The sequence below is a fragment of the Cyanistes caeruleus genome, chromosome 6 (genome assembly GCF_971803275.1).
Source record: "Cyanistes caeruleus chromosome 6, bCyaCae1.hap1.1, whole genome shotgun sequence".
Classification (NCBI taxonomy): domain Eukaryota; kingdom Metazoa; phylum Chordata; class Aves; order Passeriformes; family Paridae; genus Cyanistes; species Cyanistes caeruleus.
Window position 1 is genome coordinate 43634675 of NC_141706.1, and position 19183 is coordinate 43653857.

At 41.1% G+C, this 19183-nt stretch overlaps 1 protein-coding gene across 8 annotated transcripts in view; it reads right to left on the bottom strand.

The window, feature by feature from the left end:
• Positions 1-12456, bottom strand: part of BAZ1A (bromodomain adjacent to zinc finger domain 1A) — a 66058-nt gene extending 53602 nt beyond the window's left edge. For 2 of the 8 annotated variants that reach the window (XM_086893244.1, XM_086893241.1), the window contains exons 1-3: positions 11672-12226; positions 10824-10973; positions 3623-3901 (exon numbers count right to left, since the gene is read on the bottom strand). In XM_086893244.1, the coding sequence (XP_086749370.1) occupies positions 3623-3901; positions 10824-10936 (392 nt within the window). In that variant the 5' untranslated portion in view covers positions 10937-10973; positions 11672-12226. Of the gene's footprint in view, positions 1-3622; positions 3902-10823; positions 11624-11671; positions 12227-12264 lie in introns of those variants that run through there. The other 6 variants (XM_086893249.1, XM_086893246.1, XM_086893243.1 and 3 more) reach the window with 5 other exon arrangements.
• Between the last annotated feature and the right edge of the window lie 6727 nt (positions 12457-19183).

The following is a 19183-nucleotide window of genomic DNA, read 5'->3' on the forward strand; positions in this document are numbered from 1 at the left end:
GTTTTTCCTCTCCTTCAATGAACTGTGAGGTAAAACATTAGCTGCTTATTTTACATCTTAATTGACAATGGCTAACATGAAATATTGTTGTAATCCTCTTCCCAAAAAAATCTCAAATAATTTCCGTGCCTCTTTCAATAAACTTCTTTCCATAAACTGCAATGTGACATTCTAACGGACAATATTACAGTGTCAACTGGTTTCAAGTCTTTAGCAACTCAAACTTAATTTTAGATTAAGTTTTCTCTTTGTATTCTGGGGTTTTGACCAATTTTTCTGATCAATGTTTCAAATAACAATTTTGTCTTTTGTGAAGGCAGTACTAGGAAAATGTTGTTACACAATTCCTATGTTTCTTTAACTGGAAATCCAAGCACCTTGCGTTTGAAAGCATAGCACAGCTGCCACTTTGGAGAAAAGTCAGCTCCAGTTTGGCCAGAAAAGTCGGACGTGTACAAACCAACCAAGAAAGATGGCCATTTTTAATCAATACATCACTTGAAAGGGTTAAAGAGCAAGCAGAATTATCTCCTTGTTGCTGCTAACAGATTACCAAAATGCAACCATAATTTTTAGAGACCAACTAAACAAGCCACATGATAGGACTGGGGTGGGCTTTCTCTGCAATTTGTTTCTGGTTGACAAGGGCTGTTGGAGACACCAGACATATCAAAACAAGAGGAGGACAGTATATCCCAAACTCTCCTGAGTCCCTCCTGCCAGACCTCAGTAATAACGCAGAAGTAGCCAAATTCAAAACTGAGCAGCATAGCAAAAGGCTAGAAACCAGAGGACACATAAGACCAGTAAAAGTAATGGAGCATTAGACACTGCAAAAACCAGAAAACATAGGTTTCATACAATCAAAAAACCCAACATCTACCTAGACCCTGAACAAAGCACTTGTCCTCTCTTTGCAGATCACCTGTCATTTCTTGCAGTATTATAGACAACTTCATATGCTCAGTGATAAAATCATTTGCATGAAGCCAAAATGTTAAACCTTCTAGTGTGTTTGGGCTACCTACTGCTTAATTTGTTCAGAATCTAGAAAGCTGCAATCTATCTTACAAGAATATTACACATGCAAAATTAGGAGTTATAAAATATCAGTATTTAAATTGTTTGAGCAAGCCTTGGTTACATGTGCATTATGTAGTAGGCTTGGCATTAAATGATGTACAGAGCCCAGAAAACCAAATGATCCTGCTGACATTAGATGTGCAAAAAACTTCATATATAAAAGCAGTGGAAGAATTTAGAAGAGCACAAAACAACTGGGTTTTCATGATTGCCAAATTCTGCTGCTCTCATAGGATGCTATTACAATATAGATGGACTGTGGTAATTTTTCCTAGAGGAGATCACAAAAACATAGCTGCAAATGACAAATGCGTGCAAACAGCTCGTATTATGTACAAGTAACATGAGTTGGTACACTTAATCCCCAGTGTAGTACTTCAAAATACAGGTCAAAGTCAACTGTTCACTGGCAGACAAATAACTACACCTCACCTCCTCCCACTTTGTATTCTTTAATTATGTACCTCTAAGCATAAAAGTCCCTCCACATTACCATGCTATTTGCAGTGTTTCCTGGATTTAGTATTAAAGGTTGGAACTAGCTCCCTGATATACCTTTGTCTAGAATATCAGTGACATACAATCAGCTGAGGCAAGTTTTTTATTCTTCATTTTACAACAATTTATGCTTACGTAGCTTAAAACATACAATCTCTAGCAGGCTAATCTTTGATGAAAATAAATTTTATTTGAAACTTTAATTTTTTAAATGGCATCCAGCCCATCTCAGAGGCTTAAGAAATTTAGCTTATATCCTATTCATGTACTCATCCGTGAAAGTAGAACATACATATCTAACAATTTTGTGTTTATCTCAACACAAGTTTGAGTAACCACGAAGACCGATTTAAAGACTGGTAAAAAAACTCTCTTAAGGGGGTATCACCTTTGGAAACATCTTTGGAAAGCTACGATTTGCACACATAAATATTTTAGAAAAGTAATAGAGTCATTCTTGAGGGGAAAAAAACTTTCAGAAGAACAGCAATTTTTTCTATTACTCAGGAAACTGTTTTCTACCTCTGAAGATACTATGGCGTTTCATTGAGCAAAAGAAAAAGAACACCTGAACTATACTAACAGTTCCTAATATTCATGTTTCTAAATAAACAAATGAAACAAGCAAACACCCTATTCTCTAAGCAAAATTACTGCAATACCAGTGGTAACATCAGTCTAGTCATTTGACAAGTATAAAGATGAGAAAGAGAGAAAGAAACTTTAGGCTTTCCTTATAGAGGGCAGTAATCCTACTGAAGTTGTTCTTGTCCTTACTTTGCAGACTGGGACTTTACTGGTTGAAAAGAATAGAACAGTGAAGAGACAGAAAGCTCTTCTATTAAGCACTGACCTTATGTACATAACCATATTAATTTCCTTACAACTTATGTCCTTCAGTGCATCAAGACTTTTCTTTTCCATAAATAATGTCTGGATCAGCCAATACAAAAACTCACACAATATAACTGTTCTCCAGTGACCATTTTGAACCAGCCCACTCCTATCACTCAACAAACACCAGACTATGCACTAAGTATCAGGCCACCCACAGGAGTCCCTTCTACTCTGAAGTGTAAGCTGTCACCTTCCTCCTGAGGAAAAGCAAAATAAACTGACCCTATGGACAACAAAAAACCCAGCAGCAACAGCTGAACAGACAAAGGCTTAAACACCCATTCTACAGGTAATGCCCAAGCTGAGCATGTATTTTCACATCTTAAACCTCAATTGGGTGAAACTGTAAACTCATTTAGATAAAATAGGGATCTTTTCTAGACCTCTCCTAGACGCTGCTTTAAAGCCTCAAGCTTATTTATACTATAGAGCATATGTACCAATGATACGGGAAAGAGCATATCTGAAGCTCAAAATTCTTCCAAGGTTTTAATCAGTCTAAGACGACAGCAAAGACATTTGCAATAAATACACCAGTATAGCAGTAAGGATAACACTAACTTTGAGTGGGAAGAAACCCCTATCAGCCTGAATTCCAGATAATCAACTTATTATAAACATTACACAATTAATTCCCAACTATGCTGATAATGCAATCATGATTTTTGCATTACCTAAAAAGGAAAAATCCAACATTTATCAATTATTTTAAGCTTCCAGTAGTTTGGCCATGAATTCTGAATGATTCATCAAAACTTTTGTGTGTTTTTTTAATTCATAGCTTTCCCTAATTTCTCATTAAATCTTATTCTACAAACAGCCCACCTTACTCACACCGAAAAACTGACATCCCTTTGCAAATCCACCACACAGACCAAAAAAACATGCAGTGTCAAGACCTGAGAGCACTGTCCCATCTCCACAGCTGCTTCAAAGCTAAGGCAAGGTATCAAGCACAGCAACACAATCCTGCTCTTAATTAAAGTAGGGAAGCACAGTAATAGTATCGCCAGATTAAGCATCACACTTCACTTGGATGTATTTGTTTGATGGAGTTTATTACCCTGGGTTTTGGGCTCAAAAATGCACACACAAACCCCACCAACACCAAACAAAAAGAAGTATTTATTTAAAGTATACTTACCTTGCACCATTATTTCTAAGTACTTCCACTGTTTCATCAACAAAATACCGATCCTTAACATAAGCAAAGATTTCATCACAGATCTCATGAAGTCGGGTGCGATGGGTAAGGGTGGCCAAGTAGAGAACTGGAATGATGAGTGCCTCTGGAAAACTTTGAAGATTATGTCTGGCTTTCTTCTCTGATTCCAGAGCTTCCTGATATGTGAGTCCTGGTTTACCTGTGACAGCACAGCTCCACACAAGGCTGTTGCACAGAATGGTGCGTTCAAAAAAATCACTGGAAATGAAGAAGGGTTGGAGGGGAAAGAAAGAAAGAAAACAGTTGAGTTCTGACTAATATTTGAAACTTGCTCACAGTTAATACAGCAGCAAACTGCAAATATCTTTTACAAGTGTGAAATGCAAAAGCAGCTCTACTCCTCTAAGCTTTGTAGATATCAAGGGTTGCCACTTTCAGCCATGGCATGGTAAATTGCTATTGTACAACCAAAGTCTCCTCTCATTACAGACTACAGTAAGAGAATCAAGACCTAGAAATGCTGCAAACAAATATTCATGTATAAGAAGCCTCTTGCATACTAATAATCACACTGAGTTTAATAGGTGTCATATCATACTTGCATCTCCCCCATTTCCACAAATATTTGCAAGATGAATGCCTAAAACTGTACAAACATGAAATAACTTTAAGATCACAAACATGTTGCAACTTGAATAAGTTCCAGATTTTAAGTGCCTTAACTCACAAAAAAAAAAAAGATGGGAGAGGTAAAAAATTAATGTCAAGTAGTTCTCTAAATAGTTCTTATTCCTTCACTGTTTGCATAGCTCTTACAAAAAAGCACTGTAATACATTTTCCTACAGATTCTTTTCCTCCCTTGTTCCGTTAGTAAATATTGATTCTCCTCCTTACACACATTTCCAATTAAGGTTAAAATTGCATTGTTGTTACTGCATCCTTACTAGTTATTGTATTGGAATCAAGAATGAAGAGCTTTCATTAGCCAAAATCTGTCCATTTTTGACAGGTATCAGAAGAAAAGCAGTTTATTAAAACATTTTCTAAATGAAGTAGATGATGTATCTATTCACAAAGCCATGTAAAAACATACCATATACTATGGATCAGTGATCAGACAGCAAAGCAATCTTTCAATATGCCCCAGTTCAGACAATGCTTTTATTTGCCTTTACAAATATTAACAGACTAGTACTGATAACTGCTGAACGCACATGACAAACTGAGGTTTGTTTTGTCTTGATCAGTCCAGCACAGCTATTTTGAAGCACACAGTACTTTCAGTCAACTGCATGCTACATAAGACATCTATACTGAATTTTCATTTCATTCCTTTAAATGAAAAAACTAAACCAAAGTGTTTCTATTTTAAAAATGACAGACCTGTCCAAATAATTTCTAGTAGTGAGGTTAAGAGAACTGGACAGTTCACACTGAGTTTTTTCTTGCAGTCTCCCTGCAAACCCAAGCTGGCAAACATTCATCAGTGACACTGATGCAGATGACAGTGTTCACTGCAGATGGACAGATGAACCATAACATTTTGTAAATGAAAATGGAAATTTCAGATTGAGGACAATGAAGGGTCTTGGCTCAGATAATCCTTTCTGTATGAGCACAGGATTCCTCTGAGCAAGATGTGCTTTAGGAAGAACATCAGCTGTGAGAAGAGGAGGACAGAAGAGGAAGAGACAGATAAATTATCAGAATAATATTTAATAGCTACAAAACTTCTGATTTTTGTATCATCCGCTATCCTGCTATCTACTTAATATATTTTACAGTACATGGATAATGTGGGTCTGCTTATCCTAAAGATGAAAAGGAGAGGAACAAAGGAGAGAGAGTTAGATAAATTATTCTCCAATACATGAAGAACAGATGGCTGTCAGTCATTCTTCATACATCTTTATTGTGTATTATACTTAAACATATTAAAGAACAGGTTAGACAGAAATCTGTTTTGTGAGTTTGGTTTGGGTTTTTTTGTGAGATAATAGGATACGTAAAAAGTGATCTCTCTAGGTCTTGTCCTGCCCTACATTTCAATATTTCTGTATTAGACTAAATCATTTTTATGGATGGATATTCAGTGGATAAAGTAACACTTACTTAAATCTTCATTCAGCTGTGTTTCTACTTACCAGAGAGGTTCTTGATAATTATCTTTAGCCAGGAAATAGAAAAACACTCTAAAGAGCTACTAAAAAATGTACCAGAATATAATTTTTCAAAAATTATGTAAGTTAAAAAAAGAAGTCAAGGACGTATCAGAGAGCAAGGGAGAGACAGAGGTTCACACTGACAATGTCCCTTTAAGAGTTGCTGTTATTCTTTGTGAGGGGACACAGGGCAGTCATGCTATTTAAAGCAGCAGCATTGAACTTAGAGGAGGAAAAAAAAAAACAACAACAAAAAATTTAAAAATCTAGATCAACAAACCTCTCCCTAAAAATTCCTAATCCATGATTATTACAAGTACAGAATGCTAAGATTACTTTAACTGAAACACATTTGAAGAAAACATGTTCAATTTGCATATGAGCATATTTTGTGTATCTAGTTTCAATCTCCCTCATTTCCTCTTTTGTTTTGTGTGGATTTTTCCCCTGTGAATTTACAGGGAAGAAAAAATACGGTGTGAAAAAACCCCTACATTCCATTTTCAAAGCATTGTTTAGCTATCTTTACCTATAGTGCATTAAAACCATCTGTGGCTTAGTCTGTTAACAGAGTTTCATTGCAATGTTTTAAGGATCTCACTTTAACTTGGTTTGAGAAAAAACAAAATCCCACAGGATACCACCAAATATACTCTTTCTGTCTCTCTTCAGTACACATCAGTTATCACAAAATGCTTGACAAAGAGCAGACACAACAACAACCAAACCAAGGGAATGGCAGCAGCAGCAGTGATACTCCTTCCCTTTACTTGAAGGGTAATAATGCCCTTGATCATATTCTACCTTCAAATTAACTTCACAACAGCAAAAACATCAGCTGCTACATCACATCTGAATCTTTTCCTATATCTTTATCTAGGGTATTACGGTTTCTGGGGCTTCCTTTCTGGTTCAAGATCTCTGTGACTCTTAACAACATGGAGGAAGAAGTTCATACAAAACACATCCACGAAGTTCACTTGCATGGTCGCATCTGCATTCAAGAAGCAAAACGCGACTGCAGCACCCTGGTGATGTCCACATCAGTTCAACTACTCATGGAGCATGGACTAAAAACTAATTTGCCTTTGTAGTTGTAATTAACACCAACTTCTCAGCTGGATGCCTCTTTTCATTTAATTAGTTAGTTTTCTATGCAAGGTAAGACTAACTGTAAAATTATCAGCAAATCACTGAGTAGTAGTTTAATGCTGCTACTCAGTAGGTATTTGATAGGAGGCAGTTCATTAACAGAAGCAAGAAATAAATTACTTACAATCTCTGTGCTGACTGCATTTGCAAGGGATATAAAAATATCAGCTGAAAAATTACAACTGTCTTTTGCTTGAACTAACCAAATATTCCTCTTGATTTTAAGATCTACTCTATCTTTAGTGTGCTTCAAGAGCATTTATTGCAAACATTTACTTCCATTCATTTTCCTAGCATATGTTAAAAACAAGTCATTTAGTGTACCACAGGAGGGTAATCAGAGAAGACCAACTCTTCCATTCTGGATCACAGTTTTCTTATACTCTTGGTCTCCAGAAGTACTCAAGAATATGTATTGCAAATAATACACTAAACAAAAAAAACCCAAGCATAATAAATACATTTATTCCTTAATATTTGCAGGTTTATTATGCATTAAGGAATACGTTTAAAGTGATGAGTTTCTCTCCAAGAAAACAGGAAAATTCACCTAACTTAACTAAGGACACTTAAAAAGACTTTTGAAAGATCTCTGACTGTAACCAATAACTCTACAGGACAACCTGCAAAGAAGTTTCACTAAGCTTTAAAGATGAAGAGAAACTGCTCTTCCTTCCCCCTCTCATGTTCTAGAAGTCCTACCCTGCATCTATGCTACTCATCATTGTCTTTTTCAAACTGTCTTCATATACAAGACTTCTCACACTTCAATAATAGTTTTCTCTGCACATCTCTATCAGCTATTAACTTTCACAGACAAGGTGTCAGAGACTGGTGGTAACATCTCACTGGTTCAATGTTTTTCATACATTCATTCCATATACCTCATGCACATCCATACTTGATTTTTTTATGATCCCAGACTCTCCTTGCTGGCCAGTCCCTCTAACCAGGGATATAACCAAGCACAAAGAATATCAGCTCTCACAGTTTCTGTGACTAAGAATAAAAATAACTGGCCGTGCCTGCCTGCTTTGGAAAGGGGTACAAAATTATGTGATTGTATTTCAGATTAAAGAGGAAATACATTCTTAACAGGAAAGTCACTTTACAAAATACTAGTCTTGCCAAATTCTTATCATATTAGTATAACCATTTCTTATATAGAAAAGAGTAATACTAATGTATGATTTCTAATCAACTCTACTAAAGCTGACACAGGCCTGAAAGCAGCTTTTCAACACTAGTTTGTGCTCTGCCAAGAAACCCACCAAACAACCCACCAAAAAACAAACACAAAACCAACTTCAGTCTTAACTGTTTGTGCTACTGTTTGTACTACTTAAAAGCATTCATACAGTTGATGTAGAGGGTGAGTTCAGATTATCATATGTATCTGTACAGCCCTCTTGAGCCAGTTGGACCCTGTAATTCTTAAATTCTCCCCTCAAAAAGTAGATTCAGAGAAGCTCAATTTAGACAATGGCTTTATTTCATTAAACAGCTAATACAATTTTTAAGAAGTGGGGCCTCCCTATCCCTATTAATCTAATTGCCCTTACTTGGGCAAAATAATAGGTACTGTGGTTTTCAGAAGACACTATCAATCAGAAGCCAGCAGAGACAAGGATCAGCATGTTTAAAACTGTCTAAAAGATGATCAACCTTATGTTCTCCAGCAGATTATGCCACAACTAATAGTAACCTAAACTTACTACCCATCTGTGCCAGAACACTTTGCTAAGTCAAGAAAGTACTACATTTTCCAATCCAACGCAACAATTTTACAAAACCTAACAAAAAGAGCCAAAACCAAAAGCAACAAAAACAAACGCATTACCAAAAAACACACACACCCATACACAAAAAACAAGCACAGCAGAGTTTTCTGCAGAGTCTTCCCAAATACTACATTCTAAGGCCTGACCTCTCAGCCAACCACCGACTGACATTTCTAGGGATCGTCTGTGCGAACACATCTAAATTTATCCCTTAATTCATGAACTTTGGTTAAGTAAGGAATTTGGTCTTTCATACTTCTTAATGACAACACCTCTGCAGTATAAATAAGCCTGTCAGAATACTTGAAATAGTCACCAAACATTTTGGGAATAGAAATTTTTAAACTATTATTTTTCATACTGAAATTTTAGTAAAACTACATGTACCTGAAACATATTTCCCTGCACTGTCAACAAATACATTAGAGTCATCTATTGATGTGATAATGATTGTAACCAGAAAAGCAGCTTCAAAATATCAGAAGCTGGGAGAGAGCGACTTAATTCCTACAGAAACAGGAGGCTGTCACCTCTCCCTTGTTAGGTTCTTATATGCCATATAAAGAAAATACTCCTAAAGAACATACTCAGCACGCATAGAATGTATAGTTCAGGGAACAGTAAGGAATTACCCTTCAAAGTTACCTAATCCAGCTTCTTTAAAATTTTAATAAGTGAAGTGTATTTGAGCAACAAGTCTAAACATGAAAAAGATTTAAGTGTGCTTTTATTTCATATGTTGCAAATGAAAAGCATTTTAGATTTCACCTCGTTAGTCTGCACATCTTTAAAAAAATTATACTTTGGATTCGAGGGCCTTTTATAGGTGGGGATGGTGCTGGATCAGACCGGTGGTGAAAACCCCTAATTTATCGGCTTTTGAAAAACGTCTTGCTAAATATTTTCTGTCCATTGTTCTTACAAGCGGTGGGGTGGCTGCGAGTTCGGGACTACCCGTGCCATCCGCCTTCAACCGTTAAAGGGAATTTCATCAATCCTGTTCTGCTTTGTACACGCGGAAAAGAAGAAAAAACAATCAAAAAAAAACAAAAAAAACAAAACAAAACCAAAAAAAACACAGAAAAAAAAAAGGAAAAAAAAAAAAAGAGGGATGGAAAGAGCGATAAGAGCCTCACTAGAAAAAAAGCTCCTAAGGGGACAGGTGCGCTCACCGGGCTTTAGGCAGGGTTTAACCCCCGGCTGTGCCACCCACCCGGGCGGCACGGGAGGGCTCCGGCGGCGGGACCCCTACCCCGCCGGACAGGTGCAGCGACCCCGCGCCGCGCTCCCCCGCCGGCCATTTCCAACCGGATCAGCCGGCGGCTCCCCGCGGAGGCGGGGCCAGGGAGGCCCTGGGCGGCGCAGCGAGGGCCGGCAGCAAGGGGTTAACATCGGCGGGAGCCGACCGGAGAGCCCAGCGCGGCGGAGCCTAGCGGGCCCAGCAGCCGGTGCCCCCCGCCCGGCCGTCACCACAACAATAGGGCGACCGGCACATGCCGGGCGGGCGGGCGGCCCCGCTGCGCCAGCTGAACGTGGGCCCGCTGCGGCTCCTTCCGCGGGGCGGCCTAGCGCCGTGCGCCGCCGACACGCGGCTGCCGGCGGGGGCGGACGGGAGGGAGAGCCCGAGCCCGGCAGACGCTCGTTGCCGCCCGCCGCCTCCCACACGCGTAACTTTCACTTCCCCGGCGGGAGCATGGGCGACACCGCGGAATGAGCGAGAGAAGGAGGGGGGGAAGGAGCCGGCTGTCTTCCTTCCCCGCGGGTGAAGGGGGCTGCGGGGTACCTCCGCCGAGGAGGGGCAGGGATTCCCCCTGCCCCAGGCAAGAGATCCTCCCTCTCTTCCCCCACCCCCCTCGCGAGGCCACAGGCTCGGCGCCAGCCGCGGTCCCCCCTCACACCCCCCGGCAAGGCTCCCCGCAGCGATCCGGGGAATCCCCTTTCCTCCCTCCCTGCCCGCCCAGGTGTCAAGAGCCGATGGGGGCTCCAGGCGCTCCCTGCCCGCCGCCGCCGGAGCGCGGGGGGGTCGGCGGGGGAGTGCAGGACAGACATAGGGACGCGGACACCGATACGGGGCTGTTTCTTACTCGTAGTTCCTGAAGATCTCGTTAGTGACCCTACAGTAGAAAACCCGTTCGTCCGGCCGGAGGTCGGCGGGGGGCTTCACCCTCACGAAGGGCTTTCGGTGCAGCAGCGGCATCGCCCCGCTCCCGGCTCTCTTCCTGCCCCAGGATCGGCTTCAGGGAGTAGGGGAAAAAAATAAAAAACAAAACAAAACACGTAGGGATTAAGCGAGGCAGCAGCGCCCACCAGCCCGGGGAGGAGGGAGCGAGCCCGGCGTATCCCTCCTCCCGGGGGAACAGCGGCAGAAGCGAGCGGGAGCGGCGGCGGCGACTCGACGGAGCCTTTTGTGTGCCCGACACGCCGTTGCCTGCCTGGGACTGCGCGCGGACCAACGGCGGCACCTTCCTCCGCCTCCGCCCGCCTCACAATGGGGCCATGACGCCGAGCGGCGGGCGGAGGCGGCAACCCCCGCGCCAGCCGCGCAACGTGCTCGGCTCGGGGATACCCCGGCCGCGCTTTGTCTCCTGCGGCGCCCCTGCCTTCGGGTCACCCCCTTTCCCCCGCCTCTGACCCACACACGCCGGGCCGGACACCAACTTCCACTCCCCCGCCGCCTCCGCCTCCTCCTCCTCCTCCTTCTCTCCGCAAAGCAAACACCCAGGAGGGGCAGCGCCGACCACTTATCTCCCTCCTTCCCTTTCTGCCGGGTCGCTGCCTAACTGGGGTCCTCGCCCTTTCCGCCCCGCGCCGCGCCCCGGCCCAGCGGCTGCCGGGCTCCGTCGCCGCGGGACAGCGCGGCCGCGGCGCGGGGAACAGCCCGGCCTCCGGCCTGTCCAGCGGGGGCTGCTGGGCTCCCTCCCCTCCTGCCCACCTGGTGCGGCCACAGGCTGCGCTCGCTGGTCGGTCGGTCGGTGCGGAGCGCGGTCCCCCTCGCCGCGTTTCTTCCCTTTCCTCAGCCCCCCCCCGCCGGCTCCTGGGAAGTTTTTGATCTACTTCTTCAAGCCCTCAATCAGGAAGAGCTGCGGGGAGGAGCCTTCCCCTGCTCTCCCCTACATCTTTATTGGCCGCTCGGTGCCTTCCAGCGTGTGTCACACAGGAAGACAGCGAGCAACATTATTAATTAATGGCTGAGAGGGCGCATCCTCCATTTTTGAATTATCAGCCGGAGACCTCCGGTGCGGGGGGTGGGCCCAGCCCGGCTGCCCGGGGGGGAAAGGCGGCTCTCTCCGCGCGGTGCTGCGGCCGGGCCGGGCCGGGCTGCGGGCGGCATTAGCACGGCGACCGTAGCACGGCGGTCACGGCTCGGCGGGGCGGCCGAGCCTGCGGCGTGCGGTGCCGCCCGCCCGCGCCTCCGCCAGCGGCGTCAGCAGCCGGTGCCGAGGGGCCGCCGAGCAGCTGTGAGACCGCCGGCCCCGGCGAGACCACCGCTCGGCCCCGGAGCCACCCCCTCTCTGCCCTTCGTACCTGCCCTGCGAGCAGGAGCCCCGGCGCGTCTCCTGCGGGGCTGATCCCCAGCGGATTTCGGCGTTTGACAGTGCAGGGCCGGGCACGCTGCTCTCTCACTTACAGCCCCCGAGCCATAGTGCTGTCGGCGCGTGCGGGGGCGTACGGCTGTATTTTGCAGAAAGTGCGATTGTATATAATTAAGATGAGCATGAGGAGTGTTCGTGGGCCCCCTAACATTGATTTGCCTTCCAGCTCACCGAAAATGTCATTAAATGGTTTCATTAGAGTATTCATTTTTCACGACCTTTTTTTTTTTTTTTTTAAATACTAATGCATTTACAGTGTCATCGGTAATTAAAACTGGAGTATTAAATTAATTGTGTTCCTAAGAGTGCTAGCCAGATTGGAAGACAAAAACCACAGAAAGTCCACATCCACTGTAATGCATCACAACTAAGTGCCGTGTTTATATAAAAATCTACTGAATAACAATAGAAAGTCCTTAGAACTATTGATGTGATTAATATCTGAAGGCTAATTCCTAAATAATACAACGACTGAAAATGCCTTTCCTGCAAATAAAGGTCCCGTGCTGTTTCCTGCACCTGTGCATGGTTTGCTCTCTTCTGCAAGTAAAGGCAGAAATCGGCACTGCTGTAGCATGTGTGACCAAAAGAATGTGTACATACAATCCATTAATTATTTTAAAAAGATCAGGTTTTAATCAAAAGCACTGAGAAATGTTAATGTTCACTTCCTCAAGTTTACAAAGCTTGATCTGCAAACCAGGTTAACTCCTTAGTTCTACCAGTTTGTTTTCATTTATCAGCTGGCTTCCCTTTCAGTTTTTAATTTCTTTCTAGCAAAGGGCACAAATGCTACTTGAATTAATGCACTTGTATCTAACATCTGGTAATTTTTAGTCTACTTTGCCTCAAAACTATAGTACGCCATGCTTACGACATTCAGTGTTGCCAGCTCTTAGGGCTGCAGCGATTTTGCAACACTTAGCTTTGTTTTGAGCTCTTCAGCAAATGCAATTAAACTGGAACCTCAGGTCATCTTAAAAATAATTATGTTCCTAAATCTCAAGTTTGAGAGAAATGCCGGAATATACAGCCCCAAAAGGCTTACAAATTAGAAGGGAAAGAAAAGCTTTGAGTTTCAAATTTTTGTAAATCTTATTATTTTTAAGCCAGTATCATGATGTTTGGGAACCTGGCTGCTTTTTTTTTCATTCTTGTATTGTCAGCACAGCATTATTTTAGCACTAGGTTGGTATCCATGAAAAATGCATGAGCTGATAGAACAGTGACATCAAAAGCAAATTCCCTTTTCCTCTTAACGCTCTCTTGCCCTCTTTCTCTTTTCTTCTCACCTTTTCCTCCTCCTCGTGTTCTTCCCACCTCATTATTGCCTCGGTGATTTTCTAGTTAACAGATCCTTACTGAGTAGGGTTGCACTGGGTGTTCATGTTTTTAGGACAGAGAGGAGCAGTTAATTTAGTTTCCACCTTTGTTCTTTAAAATCTACAAATCCAGGCTCTGGTTCTTCTTCCAATAAGGTCAGCAGAACCTAGAACAAGATTTATGATGCCAGCTAAATATCTACTAAGTGGGCATTGAGAAATCAACATAAAATAATTCTGAAACATCAGAAAAAGCTTACTTTTCTTCCACAGGAATATTTCTTTTATTTTAACACTATGTTTAATCTTTACAATAATTGGGATTTTTTACAAATTACTGAAAGTAGTTTTAATTCAAGATGCAGAAATGGGATGATTGGTAACATTCAGTGGGGTTATTAATGTGGACTTTACCACAAAACAGCAAAAATGAAGCTGCTGTCTTTTTAGAAGATGACTTATACACTAACAGATATATTAAACCTAGTTCCCTAGTCAGGGAGATTGCAGTTCTCATTCACAGAACTTTAAAAATAGTTGTATTTGGAATATAAAATCTTATAAAACAGTTGATCTCTATGCTTTACAAGAGTAGAACAATTTCCTAGGGACAGAGTCAACCCAGGCTTGGGACAGCCTCCCCCACCCCTGCCCAGCTGCTCCTTCAAAGCTCCCCACAATTTGAAAATTTTATATTTCTTTTCACTGGATCCTTCCAGTATTACTGATTCATTTCCTTATCCTATTTCTTCCTCTCTTTAAACTACCAAGAACTGCTTTACACAAAGATGCTGCAAAATTTTTATTCAACGATGTGCATTACAAAATAATGCCATATATGACTGTTATTCTGGAAAAAGTAGAGCAATATTTTACTAAAGGATTGTCACTTTACAATCACACTTAAATTTATGTTGGAATAACTAATATTTGTCCAAATCATATACTTGGAACTGTGCAAAAGGAGAATTTTTACCCATTATTTTTATATTTACCGTTATTATTATCAGGCAGCTGGGAGAGTATTTTCTGCAGTGTGTTTAGCCATTTGGTCTCTTGATTTTTTTTGTTCCTTTTATTTTTCCCCCAAAGTTGCCACTTTATTCTCTCAAGGTTTTGCTGAAGTTGGAGAAAAAAATATTTGTATTTCTTCATAAAGAACATCCTTGGACCTTGAATGGTATGCTAGGTTCTCAACTCTATTTTTTGTAAAAAACATATGGTTGAAAAGATAAATGTGAAAATGTGTAAATGATAGATTGCTAGTGAGTTGTTCTGTCAAATGTCATGATACCAGTGATGCCTACCTTTTTCCCAGTTTACTGGATCATATATAAAAGGAGAAGCATAACATATGTAAAAGCATTGACTCATTTTAATGCACTGAGTAGATTCTGAGGGACTAGTGTTATCCCTTTCTGTTCCAAATGCTGTTTTGAAAATCCTTAATTTCTGTAATGTAAACATTGACCATAGATCACTTTTTTAAAAGCTTAGGGCACCCAGCAAAATATTTATCCAGTTAAGCGTTTTATAACTTACTGATACAGCTTTTTTTCACCTTTTGCCCTTTCTCTGTCACCATGCTAAGTCAATTCACTCTTTTGATCATATATCTTTATTTAGACTTTAAACTAAGTGAGCAAAGACAATGTGCTAGTTTTATCAATCCACTCCAGCTGTGGGTAACAGTAACATTTGGTCTATTGTCTTTTACTGGCTGTAAAGCACTATGTTCAGTGTTTAATAACATACTCACTGATAAATAACATTCTTCAGTCAAAAAAAGAAACTACGGAAGAAGTACACATGATTTTTCACAACACATTTAGTCTTTCATTCTGGTGCAGTTATATTTCAACATGCTTTTAAAGTAGTTCTGTAATCACAAGAACAGGAGGTTCCATTTCTGCAGCTGCTGGATGCGTTCATTGCTTTGTTGCTTTCACGAGTCACAAATAAAGGTAAAGGTGTCACTGTTGACAGTGAATTTTTGGTGTGTTCACAATTTTTGGTAGTTTCTTAATAACCTTAAGACAGGGATTCCACAGTTGCAAATGTAGGCATAATTGTTGGGTCTGTTGCTATCATAGAGGGCAGTAAGTTGTGGCCAGAGTCTGTTTTGGCTCTTGTTGAGCTTAAAGAACACCCAGTACAACAGAGCCCATCCCTCAACAAAGCCCTCCGGGAGCACTGGGGTGTTTCTTATATCTCTGAATTCATTCTGTGGAAAGGCATTCCACGTTCTTAATTTTTTTTCACAGTTTAATAGGATTAGACATATGGTTCTCACTGCTTTTAATGGATGTTTGCATGTTTCATACCTGTGCAACTCTAGAAATGAAGTGATACGTTCCTTTAAAGTTTAATCATATCCTATTTTTTCTCTCTCAGAAAATACCCTTAAAAGTATTTAAGCTGATAACTTTATACTAGTGGGGAGGAACTCTGACCTTATCTACTTTACAGCAATGACCATGTATGATTGGCCTCTAACCTGGTTACAAAATGATAAAATGATGTTGTGAAACCACTATTCATTTCCTAATAGTGTCTCTGAAACCAGCTTAAACTCTAAGAGGTTTGCTAGTGCATTTTCTCTCTTACAGTTGTAGTGTACAGGATACAGGGTATTTACACTACTGTAATTTTCTTACACTAAAATAAACTGAGTTTCTGTTGTTAACTAATATTTATAATGATGGCTAATTAAGGATTTTGAATGAATGAATAAATGAATGAATGATGGATAGATTTGCTATTTTTTGCTACATATGCATGTTGTCACTACTAGAGCAATGTATGGCATTTTTTACAATAGGCTTAAATATCCTGCATCAGCGGGCTTGAAACCTGGATCTGTATCATTGAGATATTCTTTGTACAGTCAAATTTAACGCTGGAAACTCTCAAGCTGCATAATACTAACCTACCATTTACTAAGTTTGCATTCATCTTATTTGAAGTGCTTACATTGAACACTCCCTCTCTGTCTAGTCCATGAGTAGAACAAATAATTTCAAGGATGTTGCTTTATTGCTTGCACATTGAAATGATCCCATGAAGTGCAATTTCTGTTTAGGAGCACATGAAAAGAAGTTGGCCCAGTAGCTGATCTGGGTTATTTAGTCAGAGTTTACAGTAATGAGTCAATCTGAGGCATATACATCTGCTCAATCAAATACAGACCATGCTGCATTTTCTTTGAGTCACTCATTTGACAAATGTGATGACTCACAACTGTGACCAGTACAATGCCAGTCTGACTGATATCCCTTTAATACGAGACTCCTTTGGCCTCCACTGTATTTTCTTCTGTTCTTATACTCATGTCTAACAGAAGACCTTAAAAGCTAAGGCAAAGACGTTAACTATCCAGGTACTCTTCGGATGGTAGATCCCAGGTAAGAGCAGAACTGGAAGCAGAGAGTAGCTGTCTCCCCACTTGACAACACATGAGTGAGTCATGGTGTGTACAGGTGGAACAGCCCCACCAAGATGCTTCTGCTCATGCTCAGATCACTTCAGCCAAGGTAGACGAGGGCTGGAATAAACTGGTTGCTTGCTCTGCATACAAAGCAAGCTTCAGTTTTGATTTCACATTTTCACAAGATGCTCCAAGCCTGCTGAGTCTTACATCTGGAGGGGAACCAACCATACTAGATCAGAGCCACAGAATGTTGTCCTTATGGGAATGCTATACTCCAGGGAAATCCTCTGAAAGGAGAGCTCCTCAGGCTCAAGCACAAATGATCATTCTCCCTTCTCCCTCGGACCCAGGGATAGACATGTTTTAGGTGGACACCACTGTTCACAATACCCATGCTAGGGCCTCACACCCAAGAGAAAGTGAGATACAGAATTTCTACATTTCTTAAAAGTCAGGCACTTGTAAATATGTCTGTTTTATATAAAGCATGCATGTAGAGAAAACTAAAGGAAACAAACTACAAAGGTAGTAAATCCAGTGCATATTTTAGTCTTGCTCTCTTTGGAAGACTTAGGAAAGCTGGAAAGTTATTTGGATTGTTAGCATACAGTTGCTAAGCATTCATAACAAGAAGGAAAATGTAAACCTTTTTGTTACCAGTACCAGTTTAGTGCACAATTGATAGAATGGAATTGCTAGTTTCAGAAACTTATGAATTCAGAACCAACAATTATTTCAGTTGTAATTCCACTCATCCAAGAAATTCTTAGAGTAAAAAGCAAAGGCAAGGTCAATCCTAAGACTACCTTCACACATGGAACTTATAGACTACTGTGGACACAGATACAAAGTTGCAAAAATGCTTATATCCACATAGTTTATTGTTCTATAGGAACACTTTCTATGATTCAGTGTATCATTATATATCTTTAAATGTACCCATGTTAAAGGTTGAATTGGCATAAATATCTCAGCCTAAAGTACATTTTAAAAGTTTGCATCCTTGTTATGATTACAGGATGTTGTAAAACATTGCATGTAAACCCAGATTTACAAAGATGTGAGCACTTAAACCAGTGTATCAACCACTGTGTTGTCCCCAGAAGTCAGAAAGTTACTTTCAAGTGAAAGCTTCCTTTTGTGCAAAAATAAAGAGTCATCTATAGGTCTGCCTAGTCCTTATTGGATGCAATGGATAAGACCTCTCGTTAAAAATAGCTTTCAGTTATACTCTGTACCACTGACTCATTTGAGGTAAAGTGAAATAAATGCAGCTGATAATGAGAAAAAGAAGAAAATGTGCAAGGTATTTCCTTTACACCTTATCCCCATAAATATCCCCACTAAAGTCAGTACCAAGAAGAAAAGTTTCAAAGGTCATATCGAGTTCAAAAATGCCCATGCCTTCCCATTATTTCCCTTAATTGCCTTGATTTTTATTTTCTAATGTGTGTGAGTGGATGTATTGTGCCTCTGTGACAAAAGAGAAGTTCAGTGAGAGAATTTCCTGCTTCATAGATAGGTCTTTAACCATGCAAGGCATATGCATGACCTCAATTCTCCATTTCTTGCATGTTGTGCAACTGAGAGTTTAGCAGCAAAAGGAGTTACAACCTCAGCATTATCTAATACTTGTGCATATTGCATGTGCACATGCTTGGATAATGTTTAGCAGCTGACACAAGTTGAAATAAAACACTTCCTCCCCCCCCCCCATCCCCAATAATAATTCTTTCACACCGTCTAAAAGAATTTCTTTGGCAGGAGGACAGTTTGTCAAAAAATCAGGAGGAGGAAAGGGAAAGGTATGCCAGGAAACACAGCTCATGTTTGTGCTGATGGTGGGGTTCTCAATGATTTCCACCACAGCCCATCTCTGAGTTCAACACATACGTATTCTTCTTAATGTTCGTGTAAAACCTGGTTACAAAAAGTGGTGACTTTCCAAACAGCTTTGCAGAACCAAATAGAAGAAGTGCTCTTTGTCTGGCAACACTCAGTCCAAATGTGTGAATGAGGAAATGCTGCCAGAGGAGTTTTATTCGTGGCCATTAATTTGTTTCTGTTAGACTGACATTGCCACCCTGGTGGGCACCACC